The sequence below is a fragment of the Mobula birostris genome, chromosome 7 (genome assembly GCF_030028105.1).
Source record: "Mobula birostris isolate sMobBir1 chromosome 7, sMobBir1.hap1, whole genome shotgun sequence".
In the NCBI taxonomy this organism is placed as follows: Eukaryota; Metazoa; Chordata; class Chondrichthyes; order Myliobatiformes; family Myliobatidae; genus Mobula; species Mobula birostris.
The window spans coordinates 168,251,759-168,272,904 of NC_092376.1; the positions used below are offsets into that span (position 1 = coordinate 168,251,759).

General features: G+C 44.5%; 1 protein-coding gene across 2 annotated transcripts in view; it reads right to left on the reverse strand.

Annotated features, from left to right (window-relative positions):
• Positions 1 to 21,146, reverse strand: part of rad50 (RAD50 homolog, double strand break repair protein) — a 200,868-nt gene that overhangs the window by 100,238 nt on the left and 79,484 nt on the right. For both annotated transcript variants that reach the window (XM_072264068.1, XM_072264067.1), the window contains exon 12: positions 16,144 to 16,301. In XM_072264068.1, the coding sequence (XP_072120169.1) occupies positions 16,144 to 16,301 (158 nt within the window). The remainder of the gene's footprint in view (positions 1 to 16,143; positions 16,302 to 21,146) is intronic.

Sequence of the window (21,146 nt, forward strand, 5' to 3'; positions counted from 1 at the left end):
AGGCCCAAGAGCGAGGAACGGATTGCTGTTTGGCTGATTTCAAGTCAAGTCAAGTCACTTTTTATTGTCATTTTGACCATAACTGCTGGTACAGTACACAGTAAAAATGAGACAACATTTTTCAGGACCATGGTGCTACATGAACAACACAAAAACTACACTGAACTACATAAAAAAAACACAAAAACTACACTAGACTACAGACCTACCCAGGACTGCATAAAGTGCACAAAACAGTGCAGACATTACAATAAATAATAAACAAGACAATAGGCACAGTAGAGGGCAGTAGGTTGGTGTCAATCCAGGCTCTGGGTATTAAGGAGTCTGATGGCTTGGGGGAAAAAACTGTTATAGTCTGGTCATGAGAACCCGAATGCTTCAGTGCCTTTTGTCAGCTGGCAGGAGGGAGAAGAGTTTGCATGAAGAGTGCGTGGGGTCCTTCATAATGCTGTTTGCTGTACGGATGCAGCATGTTGTGTAAATGTCTGTAATGGCGGGAAGAGAGACCCTGATGATCTTCTCAGCTGACCTCACTATCCGCTGCAGGGTCTTGCGATCCGAGATGGTGCAATTTCTGAACCAGGCAGTGATGCAGCTGCTCAGGATGCTCTCAATACAACCTCTGTAGAAAGCCCCTCCCACTTCCAAATCTCTTACTAACTCTCCCTTCAGTTAGTCCTGACGAGGGTCTCGGCCTGAAACGTCGACTGTACCTCTTCCTAGCGCTGCTGCCTGGCCTGCTAGTTCACCAGCAACTTTGATGTGTGTTGCTCTGTAGAATGTGGTGAGGATGTGGGGTGGGAGATGGACTTCCCTCAGCCTTCGCAGAAAGTAGAGACACTGCTGGGCTTTCTTTGCTATGGAGCTGGTGTTGAGGGACCAGGTGAAATTCTCTGCCAGATGAACACCAAGAAATTTGGTGCTCTTAACGATCTCTACGGAGGAGTCGTCTATGTTCAGTGGAGAGTGGTCGTTCCGTGTCCTCCTGAAGTCAACAACCATCTCTTTTGTTTTGTTCACATTCAGAGGCAGGTTGTTGGCTCTGCACCAGTCCGTTATCTGCTGCACCTCCTGACATCTGGGAGATGGAGGGATCTCGGGTAAGTTTTGTCATCAGAGCCACTCATGACCTCCTACCCACACCCCAGAACCTGAACCAGTGGTGGAGAGAAGACCCCGCTTGCTCTCTTTGTCGAGCACCTGCATCTCAAAGGCACATTTTAACAGGATGCACCACCAGCCTCATCCAGGGGCGGTACACTTGGCGGCATAACCAAGTTCTCAGACAGCTGGCATCAGTCTTGGAACAGAGGTGAATCACCACAAATGCTCTCCCACAAACATTGGCAGGAAATGTCCACATTACACGATTTGTACCAGCAGGCCAACCTCCAGAGCACCATATAATATCAAAAGATGTAAACATTCTGCGGGTTGCTTGGGACTGGAAAATGGACGTGGACTTGGAAAAAAAACTTGTGTTTCCCCCAGACATTGCGGCTACAACACTCCGGCCCGACATGGTCCTGTGGTCCACAACAGCCAAACTGGCATATGTTGTGGAATTGACAGTACCATAGGAAGATGGTGTCGAAGAAGCTTAAGAGAGGAAAAAGACCAAGTACTCTGAACTGGCAACTGAAGCTGCCCAGAATGGCTGGAAGACCAAGATTTTCCCTGTAGAAGTGGGGTGCAGGGGATTCGTTGCTACATCTACGACCAGTCTACCGAGGAAGATGGGGATGAGGGGTCACTCCCTCCAACAAGCAATCTAGTCCTTGTCAAACGCAGCAGAAGAAATCAGCAATTGGATTTGGGTTAAAAGGAAAGACAACAACTGGGCTTCAAGATGAAGACAGGAGGGTGTGGAACTGAGGGGGGTGTATCTGGGACGCCAGGTAGCACCGTTGAGCCCTCTGGAGATGTCGTGGGCTTATCAACGAAACGTCAAAGAAGGAGGATGCCCACCTGATGACCCCGATGACGTACCTACCCTCCTGGTCACCACTCCAAACCCACTGCCAACATTGAGAGTGCCGACTTACCATAGGGATTGAAACATCAAGTCCTAGTAGCTCTCTGTATGCAGACTCATCGACCTTGCTGATGAGACCCACCACGGTCGTGTCATCGGCGAACTTGATGATGTGGTTTGAGCTGTGTGTTGCAGCACAGTCGTGGGTCAGCAGAGTGAACAGCAGTGGACTGAGCACACAGCCCTGGCGGGGCCCCCGTGCTCAGTGTGATGGTGTTGGAGATGCTGCCTCCAGTCTGGACTGACTGAGGTCTCCCAGTCAGGAAGTCTAGGATCCAGTTGCAGAGGGAGGTGTTCAGGCCCAGGAGGCTCAGCTTTCCAATCAATTTCTGAGGAATAATCACGTTGAGTGAACTGAAGTCGATGAACAACATTCGAACGTATGTGTCTTTTTTATCCAGGTAGGTTAGGGCCAGGTGGAGGCCCTAACCCGCATACAAGGCCAACATATAAAATCATTGCAACACACCAATATCGCCGAATCAGTGGGAGCCCTGGGCTTGTTTCCCTGCAACAAGACGGTCCTATCGAAGGGTGATGGGAGACAGCGATACTCGAAGGGGGTTCCTTATGTCCAGTCTATTCCACAATTTAGTTTTCGTTGCATTCATTGCAGAAAACCCCGCTTCGCAGAGATATGTTGGAAATGGAAGCAATGTTTTCAGTGCTTTCGTGGCTATCTCAGGATATTCAGCCTTGACTTTGATCCAGAATGCCAGCAGAGATGTTATGTCAAACATAGTTTTCAGTCCACCATTATTTGCAAGCTCGAGGAGTTGATCTTCTTCCCGCGCTGACATGGATGATTCACCAGGGACATTCACAAATGGGTCACGGACCCATTCCTTTGCACGTCTTGGGTCATTTGAGGTTGGGAAGTAACGCTCGAATTCTGTCGACAGCGAAGATAGAATCAGAATCCTTTATTATCGCCAAGTATGTGGACACATACAGGGAATTTGATGCCAGTTTCCCTGAACTCTCGCTGTACAGAATCAAAAAGCAAACAAAACAGTAGTGCAAATAATCGTGAACTATATACAATGAGGTATACCTGTGTATGTACAGGTGGATTTGGTTTGTAATAGACTAAAATTCAAGTGTTCATAAGACTGATGGCATATGGAAAGAAACTGTTCTTGTACCTATTTGTCCTGGCATACAGTGATCTAAAGCGCCTACCAGAGGGAAGGAGTTGGAACAGGTGATGTCCAGGGTGTGATGGGTCTACAATGATGCTGCTTGCTCGCTTCCTGACTCTAGATGCATATAAGTCCTGGATCGAGGGCAGCTTCACACCAATAATCCTTTCCGCAGCCCTGACGGTTCTTTGGAGTCTATTCTTGTCTTGTTTGGTAGCTGATCCAAACCAGACAGTGATGGACGAACAGAGAACAGACTGGATTATTCCCGAATAGAATTGAATCAGCAACTCCTGAGGCAGGTTGTACTTCCTGAGTTAACGTAGGAAATACAACCTCTGCTGAGCCTTTTTGATAAGAGTGTACGCGTTGGGTGTCCACTTCAGGTCCTGGGAAATTGTGACACCCAGAAACCTGAAGGTCTCCACAGCAGACACAATACTGTTGAGTACAGTGAGTGGGGGGAGTATTGGGGGCTCCTCCTGAAGTCCACTGTCATCTCCACAGTCTTGAGCATATTTAGCTCCAGATTGTTCTGACCACACCAGAGGGCCAGCCGTTCCACCACCCGTCTGTATGCAGACTCATCACCGTCTCGGATAAGGCCAATGACAGTTGTGTCGTCTGCAAACTTCAGGAGTTTAACAGATGGATCCTGTGAGGTGCAGTCATTAGTGTAACGGGAGAAGAGCAGTGGGGAGAGCACACATCCCTGGGGGGCACCGGTACTGATTGTCCGGGTAGTGAAACCAGAAGGCCGTCCAGTTTGCCTGACATGTAGTCATTCAAAGACTTGAATAGTTCTGCCCCAGTTGTGTTAGTTGGCAGCGGCAGTGCACACAACATATCCTCGTGCACATCGTCTTGAAATGTATATCGCACATAAACCAGCAGTATGCCCAGTATTGACATTGGTAGACTCGTCGACCTGGATAGCATACCATGGTGACTCGTTAAGCCATTCCAACAGCTGTGTTTCGATGTCCTCCGCTATGTCATCGATTCTCCTTGAAACTGTGGTAGCTGAAAGAGAAACCTGTGCCACCTTGTTAGCTGCAGCTTCTCCCAACAGTTCACGGCACATGTCCTTGGCAGCAGGCAGAATCAATTCTTCACCAACAGTGAAAGGCTTCTTAGCAATACGGCTAGCCACTAAGTACGACGCTCTCAGAGCAGCAGCATTTGTGGAGGTGGTAGCTCTCAGCACTTGCTCCTGTCCCACTTACTCATGTTTTTTCCACTCAGAAAACTCAACGGGTTTGTCTTTAAGTGCAGGGTGCTTGGACTCAAGGTTCTGAAGCAGTTTTGAGGGCTTCATTGCCTCATTAGACAGCTTGTCTCCACATATCACACACAGGGGGCTTGGAGCGTGCCAGTCACCAGTCGCAATAAAGCCATATTTTATGTACGACTCGTCGTATTTTCTGTTGAAGGAAGCTTTCTTTTTTTTTGCAGTCTCGGCCTCAGTTGTCTCTGCATTATCATCATCGGTAGGCCTTTTATGTCCCCTACCTGTCCCCTACCACCTCTTCCAAAGAAACTCTCAGGCGACGTTTGTTTTTTACTGATCGAGTAGTTGTAGGTTAATGACCGACTGATGACCTCGCATGCGTTCAAGTTCAACTGTGGGCATGACAGGGAATGAGGGACGGTGCAGCTGACTCATATCGTTTCATACCGCCAAATCATATCACTTCCTCGCGGCCTGGTAGCACATGCTTTGCGGCCCGGTGTTTGGGGACCACTGCTCTACAGTATACATATTTTGATAATAAAGATATTCTGAATTGTTGAACTTTGAACTACCAGAAGGTGGTGCCACTGGTCATCACTTTTTTGGCTGCTCAATACTGCCATCAGCTGGCTGCCATCGGTTTTGCACACAAGGGTACAATGGAGATACACAGCTACAGTATCAGGCATCTGTTAACAGTCCATTGTATAAGAGTCCATCCTTTCTTACTTAAAGGGACCAAATCCCCATCGAACACTACTGAGGTTGTTTCATCAGGTTAGATTATGAGGACACTCAGTCCTCGTTTATTGTCATTTAAAAATGCATGCATTAAGAAATGATACAATGTTCCTCCAGTATGATATCACAGAAACACAGGACAGACCAAGATTAAAACTGACAAAAAAACACATAATTATAACATATAGTTACAACAGTGCAAAGCAATACTGTAATTTGATAAAGAGCAGACCACGGGCACGGTAAAAAAAAGTCTCAAAGTCCCGATAGCCCATCATCTCACGCAGACGGTAGAAGGGAGAAACTCTCCCTGCCATGAACCTCCAGTGCCGCAAACTTGCCGACGCAGCACCCTGGAAACACCCGACCACAGCCGCCTCTGAGTCCATCCGAAAACTTCGAGCCTCCGACACCGAGCACCATCTTTGCCGAGCGCTTCAACCCCGCCCCGGCCGCCGAGCAACAAGAAAAGCCGAGGACTTGGGGCATTCCCCTCCGGAGATTCTGGATCACACAGTAGCAGCGGCAGCAAAACAGGCATTTCAGAAGTTTCACCAGATGTTCCTCCGTGCTCTCATGTCCGTCTCCATCAAGTCCGGTGCCTCAAATGCCAGTAAAACGGCAGTAAGACACCCTTCATCCTGTACTCAAAACCTCCGGCTTACTATTTAGGTTGTTAACGTTGCACCTGTAATGTCTGCTTTCAGTGAACAATATGCAGCAGTATTTCGATCTCATGGTACCTCAACATTTTCCAATCTATCACCACTGAAATATCATGTTGCACTTTAGTTTTCCTACTGAACTGCGCAACTTCACATTGATCCACATTACAACAACCCATGTCAAGTCGTCACTTTTTATTGTCATTTCGACCATAACTGCTGGTACAATACACAGTAAAAACGAGACTTTTTCAGGACCATGGTGCTACATGAAACAATACAAAAACTACACTGAACTACATAAAAGAACACAAAAACTACACTAGACTACAGACCTACCCAAGTCTGCATAAAGTGCACAAGACAGTGCAGGCATTACAATAAATAATAAACAAGACAATAGGCACAGTAGAGGGCAGTAGGTTGGGGTCAGTCCGGTCCATGTAATTGTCCACTTGCTCAATTTGTCAAAATCACACAGAAATCTCTTTACATTCTCCTTAAAATCACAAATTTAGAAGCATTACATTCAATTTTCTCATTCAAATCATATAACAACAGTACTGTGCAAAAAACCTGGCACATATATACAGCTAGGGTGCCTAAGACTTTTGCACAGTACCATAATAATTTTATGTACTGCACTGTACTGCTGCCACAAAAAAAACCAAATTTTATTACATACGTGAGTCACTGATATGGGCCTCTCTTGTGGATTGAGATTGTGAAGGGGGCAGAGAGAAGGAAATCATGGTTGGGAAGAGGGGAAGAGAATGGGAGGGAGTGGGAAGCATCAGAGACACATCCTGTGATGAGCAGAAATCAATATCAAATGACCTTGCCTGGTGTCTCAGGGCTGCGTGTATCTGCACCCGTACCACCCCTGCCCCGGCACTCCTCTGCCACCTGCCCCACACCCCTCCCGTGGCTCTCCACTCTCAACATTCCTTGCTCCCACCAGATTTACAAACTTGCTGTCCGCTCTACGTTGACTAATGCAGTACTGCTATATGTGTGCGCTAAGAATTTTGCACAGTCCTGTAGTTGGGATTCTAAGAACTAGTTCCCGTGTTGCCCCATTCACTATTGTCTGCTATTCCAAAAAAAAGACTCATTTATTCCTCTCACTATTTCCAGTTTGATAACCCATTTTCAATTCATATTTATTTCCAATCCTGTGCTCTACTTTTGCATTCCAATATCTGTGTGGTAAATTAAATTCACCACGTACACTCGTACTCAATAACTTATCTTAAAGATTAGAAAAGTACATTAGCTTTATTTGTCAAGTTCGAGTTTACTGTCAAAGTTCAAAGTAAATTTGTTATCAAGGTGCCTTTATGTCACCATATACAACCCTGAGATTCATTTTCATGTGGGCATTCACAGTAAATACAAAGAAACACAATAGAATCAATGAAAGACCGCTCCCAATATGCAAATAATGTGCAAAAACAAAAGGAAATAATAAAAATAATAATAAATAAGCCTAAGTATCAAGAACATGTGATGTAGAGTATGTGGGTTGTAGCAAGAGTTCAGTGAAGAGGCAAGTGAAGCTGAGTGCAGTTATCCCCCTGATTCAAGGTCCTAGTGGTTGAGAGGTAATATCTGTTCCTGAATCTGCTTGCGCGATTCCTGGGGCTCCTGTACCCTCTTCCTGATGGCAGCAGCAAGAAGCGAGCATGGCCTGGGTGGTGGGGTCCTTGATGATAGATGCTGCTTTCCTGTGACAGTGCTCTGGGCAGATGTGCTCAGTGGTGGGGAAAGCATTATCCATAACAAATTGAACCGTATCCACTACTTTTTAAGGGTTTTTTCATTCGGGAACAATGGTGTTTCCCCACCAGGTCGTGATGCAACCAATCAATATACAGTACTCTCCACCACACATCTATAGAAGTTTGTCAAAGTTTTAGATAACATGCTGAATCGTCACATACTGCTAAGAAAGTAGAGGCACAACTGTGCTTTCTTCATAATGGCACTTACATGCTGAACCCGGGACAGAGCTTCTGAAATGATAGCTCTGAGGAATTTAAAGTTGCTGACCCTCTCCGCCTCTGATGAGGACTGCCTCATGGACTTCCAGTTTCCTCCTCCTGAAGTCAATAATCAGCAAATTGGTCCTACTGGCAATGAGTGAGAGGTTGTTGTTGTGGCACCACTCAGCCAGATTTTCAATCTCCCTCCTCTAAGCTGATTCATCACCACCTTTGATTCAGCTAATGACAGTGGTGTTCTCAGCACACTTACATATGGCATTGGAGCTGTGCTTAGCCTCACAGTCACAGGCATAAAGCAAGTAGAGCAGGGGGCTAAGCACACCGCTTTGTGGTGCACCTGTGCTGACGGAGAATGTGGAGAAGATGTTGTTGCCAGTCTGAAATGACTGGGGTCTGGGAGTGAGGAAATCATGGATCCAGTTGCACAAGGAGGTATTGAAGCCTCGATCTTGGAGGTTATTGATTAGTTTTGAGGGGATGATGGTGTAGAATTCAGGCCTGCAGATGATGGAGCATCCTGATTTATGTATCTTCACTGTCCAGATGTTTCAGGGTTGAGAGAAGAGTCAATAAAATGGCATCTACTATTCACCCGTTGTGACTGGAGTGAATCCAAGTATTTGATATGTTTCTTTACCAATCTCTGAAAGCACTTCATCACAGCGGATGTTAGTGCTACTGGGTTATAGTCATTCAGGCAGTTTAATTGGCAACAGTATAACTGAGGCCTGTTTCAAGCGGGTGAGTACCTCAAACTGCTGAAGCAAGAAGTTAAGGAGATCGGTGATCAGCACTTAGCCAGCTACCCCATCTGCGTCAGATGCTTTCTTTGGGCTCACCCTCTTGAAGGATGTTCTCATGTTGGCCTCAGAGACTGGAATCATAGGATAACCAATGTGAGTGTGTGAAGGTGTTTCCATGCTTTGACAGCCGAAGCAAGCAGAGAAGGCATTGAGCTTATCTGGGAATGAAACATTATTGTCACCCATGTTACTTGGTTCCACCTTGTATGAGGTGACAACGTTCAAGCTCTGCCACAAATGTTGAACAACTGTTGAAATGTTTGGCCCGGAATTGCCACTCTGCACTTGAGATGGCTTTCTGGAGATTGTACCTGGACCTCTGGTATTTTACTTGGTCACCAGACCTGAAGGGCACTGATCTGGCCCTCAGCAAATTGCAGATGTCTTGGTTCATCCGGGGCTTTCCTTTGGGGAAGATTCTGAATGACTTTGTGGGGCCCACTCATCTACGAGTGTTTTTATAAAGTCTGGGACAACCATGGCATATTCATGCAGATCCTCTGGCGAGTCCTTGAACACGGCCCAGTCCACTGACTTGAAGCAATCCTGTATCTACTCCTCTGCCTCCTGTGACCACCCCTTTGCTGTCCTGATCTCTGGAGCTTGCTGCGTGCCTCTGTCTGCGCAGGTAGGAGAAGGGCAGCCAAGTGATCAGATTTCCCGAAATGCAGTCCAGTCATGGAACGATAGGCATTCCTTATTATGGCATAGCAGTGGTCGAGTGTGTTGGGACCGCCAGTGTGCAGGTGATGATAACTGGACAAATATTTCTTCAAACAAACCTGACTGAAGTCCCGGATAATGATTTCAAAGGTGTCGGAGTAGGCTGCTCCCTGAGCGCTGATGACAGCACTCAGCCTGTTTAATATCCGCATTTGCTGGTACGTAAACTGCAGCCGGGATCACGGAGAAGAACTCTCTTGGGAAGCAGAACGGGTGGCACTCGATCATCTGACTATCCATCCAACCAAACAAAACATGTTCCAACACAAGAAAGCAAAACACCATTCCTCCAGACCACGGTGCACCCACAATACATATATACCACACACAGCGCATAAAACAAAATATCACCAGAAACTTGCTCATAAAATGTAATTTAAAAAGTACGTGAAGTGTGCAGCACAGGTAAATAGTAAACAGCTCACTGTCCTCGTTACGAGACCTTGGTGGTGGCAGGGTATTCATTAGACTCACAGAGTGAGTGAAGGAGCTGTTACCCAGTCTGGCAGTCCCAGTCCCAGTGTATCTCCTCCCTGACGGTAGCGGGTCAAAGAGATTGCAGGATGACTGACAGGAATTGTCAAAAATATTCTGGGCTCTTCGTATACAATGCTTCCAGTAGAGGTCACAAAAAGTGGGGAGGGAGACCCCAGTGATCTTCTCGGCAGTTTTTTTTTAACTATTCTCCACAGGGTGTTGCGGTCCAATGCCCTGCAGCTTCTGTACCACACAATGATGCAGCAAACAGGACCTACTTAAACGTGCTCCTGTAGAAAGTTGTTAGAATGGGAGTGGGGAGCCTTGCGTGCCTCAGTCTCCTCAGAAAGTGCAGGTGATGCTGTGCCTTCTTGACTAATAAAGAGGAGCTGTGGGTCCAGGTTGGATCGTCCATTTTGTAAATAGGCATCCGTTAAGTCTCGTGAGACCATGGATTTGCGCTTTGGAAGGTTTCCAGGGCGTAGGCAGGGTTGTATGGAAGACCGGCAGTTGCCCATGCTGCAAGTCTCCCCCCTCCACGCCACCAATGTTGTCCAAGGGAAGGGCACTAGGGCCGACACAGCTTGGTGTCGGCGCAGAGCAATGTGTGGTTAAGTGCCTTGCTCAAGGACACAACACGCTGCCTCAGCTGAGGCTCGAACTAGCGACCTTCAGATCACTAGACCGACGCCTTAACCACTTGGCCACGCGCCAACACGTGTCCATTCTGTGCACACCAAGGAACTTTGTGCTCTTCACTCTCTCTACTCAGAGCCATTGATGTACAATGAAGTGTGGTAAACCTGCGTCTTCCTGAAGTCCACAATCATTTCTTTACTAAGACTCAGGCCGTTGTTCTAACACCATTTGACAAGCCTTTCCAACTCTTCTCTGTATGCCAACTCATCATTGTTGCCGATGAGGCCAAACACTACTGTATCATCAGCAAACTTGATTGATGCGGTTTGAGCTGAATCTGGCAGTGAAGATGTGAGTCAGCAGCAAGCTGAGCACACAACCCTGGGGGGGCGGAACCAATGCTCAGCGTGACGGAGCTTGAGATGGCACTGCCAACTAGGCCTGACTGGGGCCTTTACATCAGGAAGCCCTAGATCCCGTCACAGAGAGGCCTAATGAGGGCAGTTTACCTACCAGCCTCTGAGGGATGATCGTGTTAAACACCGAGCTAACGGCAGCCTAGCACATGAGGCATCAGTCACACGTAGAATGAACCATCGAAACATGGGGTGAAATATGTCGATCGCATTGAGGCTGCGCTGGGCCAGTCCACAAGTGTCGCCACGCTTCCTGCGCCAACACAGCATGCTCTCAACCTACTAAGTCTAACTCAAACAACAGGAATTCTGCAGATGCTGGAAATTCAAGCAACACACATCAAAGTTGCTGGTGAACGCAGCAGGCCAGGCAGCATCTCTAGGAAGAGGTGCAGTCGACGTTTCAGGCCGAGACCCTTCGTCAGGACTAACTGAAATGTGTGTTTGGAATGTTGGAGGAAACCCACGCAGTCACGGGGAGAACGTACGAACTCCTTCCAGTCGCCGGTAGGTACTGAACCTGAGTCTCACAGCTGCTCCGTAAAGTATTACACAAACTGTACACTATCGTGCCACCCTTTACCAGTTACTGTACATCAACAAAAGAACTTCTGTAGCTTGTTCAAAAATAGTATCTCTTTCATAAAATACTTTGTTGAATCCAGAGATACTGCCCAAGTGTTCTACAATCACATCCTTTATAAGTAACGTTAACATTTTCCCTTCCACTAACACCAAGCCAACCAGACTGTAGTTTCCTTGATTTCTGAACCATGACGAGAGCGGAGGACGGGTGGGTGTCTGGTGCTGTCTGCCAGTGTTTGACCAGTCTTCCTCTCCCTCTCACTAGCTGCTGTGACAGGAAAATACAGGATTTTCTTGGGTTTCACACTGCAAGGATTGATTGGTGAGACTATAGACTTGTTTTGGAAGGGACCTTGAGGTTAATGGTGCATATATTTCTAGAGTCTGGGTGCTTTGATCAATGCGGACCAGGGTGCTTCAGCGAAGAATTGGTTCAGCATGCAGCCCACGGTGGGCTAGCACTGTGATGCTGATTTGAACTACTGGACTCCCGGTCTGATGCTTGATATTCTACATGTTGTCCACTTGCTTTTTGCCCTTTGTGCAATTTGTTCTCTTTTTTTTTGTGCTTTGGGTGTTTGATGTTTTCTTGAAGGGGTTCCAGGGTGTTCCTTTGTTTTGTGGTTGCCTGCGAGAGAACAAATCTCAGAGATGAATTCTGTATACATACTTTGATAATAAATGTACTTTGGTTCTTGAATCAAGACAGCAACATGACACACTGTGTCTGGGCTCCAGTCTGGCTGTGCTCCTGTAAACCCAATCCCTTGGCAGTCTGCAGGGTGAATGGCCTTTTTCCCTGGGATTCTTTGTTTAGCACTGAAGGAAATGTGATTGTCTGGAAGAAATAAATGCATTGGGGAGAAGCTCTGGCATTGGGATGCTGAATTTTGAACGCTGATTCAGAATCAGAAATCAGGTTTAATATCACTGGCATACATCATGAAATTTGTTGTCTTTGCGGCTGCAGTACATTGCAATACATAATAAAAAATGTGAATTACAGTAAATGTAAATACATTAAATAGTTAAATTAAACAAGCAGTGCAAAAATTAAGTAGTGAGGTAGTGTTCATGGGTTCAATGTCCATTCAGAAATCTACGGCAGAGGGGAAGAAACTGTTTCTGAATAGTTGAATGTGTGCCTTCATGCTTCTATACCTCCTTTCTGATGGTAGCAATGACAACAAGGCATGACCTGGGTGATGGGGGTCCCTAATGATAGGCAGTGTCTTTTTGAGGCATTTCTCCTCGAAGATGTCCTGGGTACTACGAAGGCTAGTGCCTGTGATGGAGCCGACCATGTTTACAACTCTCTGCAGCTTACTTCGATCCTGCGCAATAGCCCCCCTACCCCCATACCAGACAGGTGACGCAACCAGTTAGAATGCTCTCCATGGTATATCTGTGGAAATTTGCCAGTGTCTTTGGTGACATACCAAATCTCCTCTAAGTCCAGAAATATAGTCGCTGTTGTGCCTTCTACGTAGCTGCTGTTAGCTCTTCAGCCAAATCTGATTTGTATTCAGAATCAAGTTTATCATTGGCATATGTCGTGAAATGTTCTTGTTTTGCAGCAAAGATGGATTTTCTAAGCGTTTTAAAACAATGTTGCTTACTGAAGCACCCGTGGAATTGGTGTTGTGAATTTCAGCTGCAGTAGTGCTGAAAAGGGAATACTTGATGATTCTCTTCAAAGCGGAATGCAGAGTCACCACTTTCCGGCACCATCTGCAGTCAAGTAGGAATTGACTGCCGTTGAAAACATGCCAGCAAACATGGAGGTTATATGTTGCCCCAGATCCAAAAGAGGAGTAAAATCAAGAAAAGTGGGAAGTCACCAATCAAGAACAACTTGAAGATGGCACCTCCAACATAACCTATGTTCCAAGAAACCAAGTCCAAACGTAATGATGTCATTCAGTTAAGACGCTGGATGGTTTTAGCAGGTCAGGCAACATTTGTGGAGGGAAATGAACAGGCAATGTTTCAGGTTGAAATCCTGCATCTGGACTGGTCTCGATCTGAAACATCGACTGTCCATTTCCCTCCACTGATGCTGCTTGCATTTCTGAGCTCCCCCAGCACCTCGATTGTTACTCTAGATTCCAACACCTACAGTCTCTTGCATCTCAAGATGTTGTCAGTCATGCCTTGGTGAGCTAGTTTTTGTCTTTCCTTTACGTGGCAATCTTCAAATCCACGGAAATAAACTTGTACCGAACTCATCTTACACGAACACACAGGGGGTGATGTGTTACGCTATCTGCAGTTGCCAACTACTTACCTCGTTCCGACAGCACAAGCTATCAGAAAGAAAAAAAAACACCAGTCAATTGACAGTCATCAACTTTTCCACCCTCTTGTCCGATTCCTGTAACATCTTCAAGGTAAAGCAAGAAAGACGAGCAATCTTCTCTCAATCTTTGCAAGCAGTTGCTTGCAAACCTAGCTACAATTCTGTGGTTGGCACCCCTCATAAGTACAGCCCTCCTTTCCATTTCTCACCTGATAAGACTCAGATGGTTCCCAAGAGCTTTTTTAGAAGGTCTTACAAGGGGCGGAAAGAGGAATCAACCCCATTACCACAAAACCTGCAATTAAAAGCAGCCAGAAAAGTCCCCTACTATACCGAAACGTAAGTGTTAATTTGTAATTTTACAGACTGTGTTTCTTTTAGGCAAGGAATTTGGAATTAGTGATTGAACATTTCCAAAAAGGGTTTATGACAGAAATATAATAGTGTGGGTTAAAGTTGCAACACTCTTCTAACGCTTAAACAGCATTAAAACAAGACCCCCGATAAATCACAAGGTGGTAGACAGTAACATACCTGTGATCTTTCACAAGATTTTTCTCTCTGCTATAAGTATTTATATTTTCCCAGTAATGTGACTTTCAACCCTTTTTACTCAACACAGTGCCCGAGAGAGAAAAACAATCCAGAGTGACAAAGTGATTTCTTACAATCACCTCCACCCCAACCTAACTCAGACCATTTTAAGCTTCTCAGAACAATTGCTTTGCTGTTGTACTTGGAGATGATCTCAGAATCAGAATCAGGTTTAGCATGGCTGGCATATGTCATGAAATTTGTTGTTTTGCGTCAGCAGTACAGTGCCATACACAATAAGAAACATTGTAAATTACAAAAATAAAAAGAAAAAAATGCAAAAAACAGAATTTAGGCTTTACTGAGGCCTAAAAATAATGAACTGAAGCACTGCCTACCTGCTGCCTTTATTAAGAGATTAAGCCAGTTTAACATTTTGAGGTGGAGGTGACGGGAGTGTACCTAATAAAGTGGCCATAGGAGTAGAGCCACTGTAGTCTTCCGCTGCTGTAGCCCATCTATTTCAAGTTTGACGTGTTGAGCATTCAGAGATGCTCTTCTGCACACCACCACTGTGACGCATGGTTATTTGAGTGACTGTCACCTTCCTGTCAGCTTGAACCAGTCTGGTAATTCTCCTTCGACTTTTCTACAGTGCAGCATTCAACACCATAATTCCCTCCCGGCTCGACAAGAAGCTCAGAGACCTCGGCCTTCACCCTGCCTTGTGCAGCTGGATCTGACTTCCTGTCAGATCACCAGCAGGTGGTAAGGGTGGGCCCCCTCACCTCTGCCCCTCAACACAGGAGCCCCTCGGGGCTGTGTCCTGAGCCCTCTTCTTTACTCTCTGTATACCCATGACTGTGTCGCCACCACAGCTCCAATCTGCTAATTAAATTTGCTGACGATACTACATTGACTGGCCTTATCTCAAATAACAATGAGGCAGCCTACAGAAAAGAAGTCATCATCCTGACATAGTGGTGTCAAGAAAATAACCTCTCCCTCAACGTCACAAAAACAAAGGAGCTGGTTGTGGACTACAGGAGGAATGCAGACAGGATAACCCCTATTGACATCAATGGATCTGGGGTTGAGAGGCTGAACAGCTTTAAGTTCCTGGGCATACACATCACCGAGGATCTCACGTGATCTGTACACACCAGCTGTGTGGTGCAGAAGGCACAACAGCGCCTCTTCCACCTCAGACGGTTGAGGAAGTTTGGTATGGGCCCCCAAATCCTAAGGATTTTCTACAGGGGTAGAAATGAGAGCATCCTGACCGGTTGCATCACTGCCTGGTATGGGAACTGTACTTCCCTCAATCGCAGGACTTTGCAGGGCTGTGTGCAACTTTAAATGTTTTTTGTTTGTAGATGACATTGGTGACAAGGCACTTCATAAAAGTTTAGTCAAAAGGGAACAGACGCGGGTAGTAAAGAAGTGGGGTTGGTAAATAAGCAGGAAGCAGGGATAATGGGATTACTTGAAGATTATTAACTTGTAACCAGAGGGATCAGTGCTGTGACTGCAACTACTTACAATATGTGTTGTATAATTTTTCATTAATGCAAAAATTAAGGAATGTGAAATAGAGGCACAAACAGCTCGCTCTTGGTAAGGTGTCTACGCAGGATTCCCCACGCTAACGACAGATCCTTTTGGTTAATCCAGTCCCTAAAATGAGTGGCTTACTTACGTGCCATTTAAACGGCATCTAACTAAAGTGCTGAAAGAACTCAATGTAAAAATGACTATATGTTCTGTGTCACGACAATATTCTAACAATGCTAGATCTTATCCCAGCAAAGTTCTTCTGGACCAGCAAATCTAGTACTCACTTCAGCTTAAACAGTTTATCCCGGCATAGATTAATCTCCCCAGCTTTTGCATGAAGCCAGTCATCCAGTTGCTTCTTGTTAGGGAAAAACCCCAACAGCTCTGTCAATTCTTCATTGTGTCGGGATTTTATCTTCCTGATCTGTTCCTCCTTGTCAGCCTAGCAAAGAATTAAAAAAAAAACCCTCAGGAATTGGACCTCTCCTTGATCAACACAGAGTCCAGCTGCAGCAAAACCAAATGAAATAGATACCCTCTTTATAAAAAGGGCAATAATTCAACCAAAGAATGCCAGGGCAAAGACTTACAAATTTCAAAGTTCCAAATAAATTTATGATCAAAGTATGCACATCACCATATGCTAATTTGAGATTCATTCTCTTGTAGGCATTTTCAGGAAAATAAAGAAATATGGTAGAATTTATGAAAACTATAAGTAACAAAGACTGTCAGACAACTAATGTGCAAAAGACAACAAATCATGCAAATATTAAGAAGTAAATAAATAATACTGTGAACATGAGTTGCTCTCTATTAATTAGATCTCAAATATAAAGGCTTAAAAACTCCGATAGCAAGGTAAATTTATTATGCAAGCCTCCACAGCTCTCAATTCGAGGCTAAATGAAGAAATTTCACGTTTATTAACCACTAGAGAATGTTACAAAACAACTTTGGTCAACAGCTGAAATTGTAGTAACCCAAGTGGCATCATCTGGCGAAACTAAAGCAGCCACTTTGACCGAACATAACAACCATTTTGCTAAATAACATCAGTTCTAAACGTGATAAACATCTTGGGTAACTTGCTAAGAAAATAGGCTTAACTTACAATCAAGTATTAACAGAGTTATGCTTCAGTTGTTTATATCAGGTTTATATAAATTTTATAAATTATATATATATATATATATATATATATATATATTTATATAAGATCTCATCTGAAATATTGTGTATAATATTGGTTTCCTTACACATATTAGATAAACAAAATGTAGGTATTTTAAAGCACAGGTTTGGACAAGTTGAGCATGTATCTGAGAAAGTGAGAGGGAATATACAAGATCCAGAAAATGCTGAAAATGTAGACATGGAAAGGATATTTTCTGTTGCCACAGTCTAAAAGTAGGGGTCACTATTTAAAAGAAAAGTGGTCACCCACTTCAAAAAGATGAAACAAAATATGTTCTCTCAGTTACTGAGAGTTTTAGAACATTCCTCACAAGGTAAGATTATACAGCACAGCACATAAAACAGGCCCTTTGGCCCAATTCACCAATGCTAACCAAGATATCTCCAATTTCATTGCACTTGGTCCATATCCCTCTAAACCAGGGGTTCCTCAATTAATGGTATTGGTCCATGGCATTAAAAAGGTTGGGAACCCCTGTTCTAAACTCTTCTATCCATGTACTTGTCCAAATGCAATTTAAGTTTAAGTACCCTCCTCTGCCATTTCCCCTGCAGGATAAGCCATGATCATATATTTCCTGTTTTCTACTGGGACTGGTCTCTTTCAAATCTTAATTTAAACCTATGCTCTTTAGTTTTAGACTCCCCTGGGAAAAAGACAGTGACCATTCAACTTATCTATGTCCCTCATGACTTTGTAAACCTTCACAAGGTCACCCCTCACTCTAGAGACAAAAAGCCCCACAGTAGCGTAGTGGTTAGCACAATGCTTTAAAGTACAGGCAACCCAGGTTCAATTCCTGACACTGCCTGTAAGGAGCTTGTACATTCTCCCCGTGACTGCGTGGGTTTCCCCTGTGTGCTCCGGTTTCCTCCCACAGTCCAAAGACGTACCGGTTGGTAGGTTGATTGGTCATTGTAAATTGTCTCGTGGTTAGGATCAGGTTAAATCGGATTGCTGGGTGGTGCGGCTTAATGAGCCAGAAGGGCCCTTTCCGTGCTGTATCTCAATAAATAACTTATCCAGATTTATTATGACCCAATCCCTCCTGACCTGGTATCCCAGTAAAGACAGGAAATGAAAGCAGTATTTGGTCAATGATTTGTGCATGATGTAAGATCATGGCTCCATCTTTTACTTCAGTGCCCCTAACCTGCACAAATCCTACATCCTTTCATTCCAATAACAATCCGAAAATTTGTGAGAAATTTAGGAAGTGGGCCCTTAAACAGATGGCTTGGTCTGTAATGATTTCAAATAGTGTGTTAATTACCAGTTCACCCCCAGCTACATTCAGTTAATCTAAGGTTCCTGCAGCAAATCTATCAGCAACCAATTAGTAATTGACCATTAGAAGGGTGAGCTCAATAATTAAAATAGAAAGTAATTACTTTACTGTTATGACATGTGGGGCGGGGGAGTAACATAACATGTTAATACAAGTTGTATCAGACTTTGGTGAGGGTTAATTTGGAGTATTGCGTGCAGTTCTGGTCACCTACCTACAGGTAAGACGTAAATAAGATTGAAATAGTGTGGAGAAAATTTACAAGGATGTTGCCGGGACTTGAGTATCTGAGTCATGGGGAAAGGTTTGATAGGTTAGGATTTACTCCCTAGAACCTAGAAGAATGAGGGGAGATTTGAAAGAGGTATAGAAAGTTTCTGCATATATTTCAGATATGCAGATGACACTGTGTTAATTGCAAGTACGGAGGAAGAACTACAAAACTTAATTGATATAATTGTTGAAGAAAGTGCAAAAATGGGTCTATCTATCAATTGTAAAAAGACAGAATATATGGTGATATCCAAAAAGAAGGAGAATCCTATCTGCAGGCTGAGAATAAACGGGGAAGACATAAAACAAGTACAGAACTTTTGCTACTTAAGAAGCTGGGTGACATCAGATGGCAGGTGTGACATGGACATCAAAAGAAGAATAGGGATGGCAAAAGACACCTTTACGAGAATGAAGAGTATACTGACCAATACTAAACTAGGCATGACAACCCGCCTCAGAGTACTGAAATGTTACGTTTATCCAGTTATGTTATATGGTTCAGAATGTTGGACAATATCTAGTAACAAGGGGAAACGAATTGAAGCAGCAGAGATGTGGTTTTTGAGGAGGATGGAAAGAATATCATGGACGAAACGACTATCTAACGAGGATGTCATGAACAGAGCAAACACAGAAAGAGAAATAATGTATGAGATCATGAAAAGGCAATGTAACTTCATTGGACATGTGATTAGGAAAGAGGAGTTAGAATGCACAGTAATTATGGGAAAGATTGAAGGGAAGAAAGCAAGACGAAGACAAAGACAAATGATGATGGAGACAGCAGCCAGCGAACTGGAAATGAATACCAATGACTCAAAACAGGAGTGTGTTGGCCATGGCAGTCAAAGCTCAAACTGGGCATGGCACCTGATGATGATAATAGAAAGTTATGAAGGGTATAGATAGGGTAAATGCAAGCAGGCTTTTTCCACTGAGGTTAGATGAGACTAGAGCTAGGGGTAATAGCTAGGTTAGCGAAGGAGGTGCCAGAGGTGGCTGTGTGCCGCTGAATTTCGTACTGGGTTGGGGGCTGTCCCCTCCCATCAGTGCTGCCCTCTGCTGCTCACTCAGTGGAAATACAAGTTGGACTAGGGCAACTCAAGTGTCCTGGGCTATATTTTTTTTCCTCTTTTTGACTGTATGCATTTCTGAAATCATAACTATATGTGCTATTTGTGCTATGTGCAATGTAGTGTGCTGGGTGCTGTTGGTAATGTGTTTTGCACTTTGGCCCTGGAGCAATGCTGTTTCGTTTGGCTATCTTCATGCATTGTTAATTGATAATTAAACCTAAAACTTGAACTCGAAGGGTGAAAGGTGAAATATTTAAGGGGAACTTCTTTGCTAAGTGGGAGCTGCGAGTGTGGAACAAGTTGCTCATGGAAGTGGTGGATGTGGGTTTGATTTCAACATTTAAGAGAAGCTTGGATAAGTACATAGATGGGACTAGATTGGAGGGCTACGGTCCAGGTGTGGGTCGATGGGGCTGGACAGTATAACAGTTTAGAATAGACTCGTTGGACCAAAGTGCCTGTTTCTGTGGTGTAGTCCTCTATGAGTCTAACATTTGTTAATATTAGTACCAAAGAACGACTATTTCCTATAACGTTACAGTTTGCTTGTTTAGCACTCAATAAAATTAGTCTAAAAAACTTTATAATTCAATTCCTAACTGCTGAGATCGAGATAAGTACTTGTCACCACTGGGTACTACCACCTCACATCCAGTTGTTACCATTTTTCAACTAATGGGTACGCTGATTTGCAGTGGGGGGGGGGGTGGCACGTCTAATACTGAGGTAAGTGTGAAGTAAAGCTGAGTTCCCACCCGCAAGGAGTTTGCACATTCTCCACGTGACCAAGTGGGTTTCCTCCGGGTGCTCCAGTTTCCTCCCACAATCCAAAGATGCACCAGGTAGGTTACCTAGTCATTATAAACTGCCCCGTGAGGCTAGGGCTAAAATCGGGGTTGCTGGGCAACACGGTTCAAAGGGCCAGAATGGCGCACTCCATGCTGTTTCTCAATTAATCAATCAATCAATCAATAAATAAAAGCCCTGTCTGTATACCGCTGCTTGGCATACTGCAGAAGAGCAACTTCCTGCCTAATATAAATGGAACAGACAGATTTATACAAAGGGCATTGGGGCTGCTGATAATGACAGTATCGGAAGTGGCTTTCAGATGTTAGCACAAACTGGGAAAATATACAGTATATTAAACAGTTATTAATCATTTAGACAAATGCTGAACCAACTAGAGTTTTCCTGGAATCAGAAGAAAATGTTTTTGATTGCCTGTTGAGTATCAGTTATGTAGAGATTGGGAGGAGTGTTCGGGGGTGAAAATGGGATCAGTGAACATCTCTTCCAGTCAAAATGGTGCCAGCGAACAACGATTTCTCGGGTGATATCTTCCAGATTGCAAATCTATACAATTTTTTCACTTTTTCTACACCTTCTGCTTGTTCTTTACGTCTCCTTTGTCTTACGGAAACTATTGGAGCCCGTGATGTACAGTCT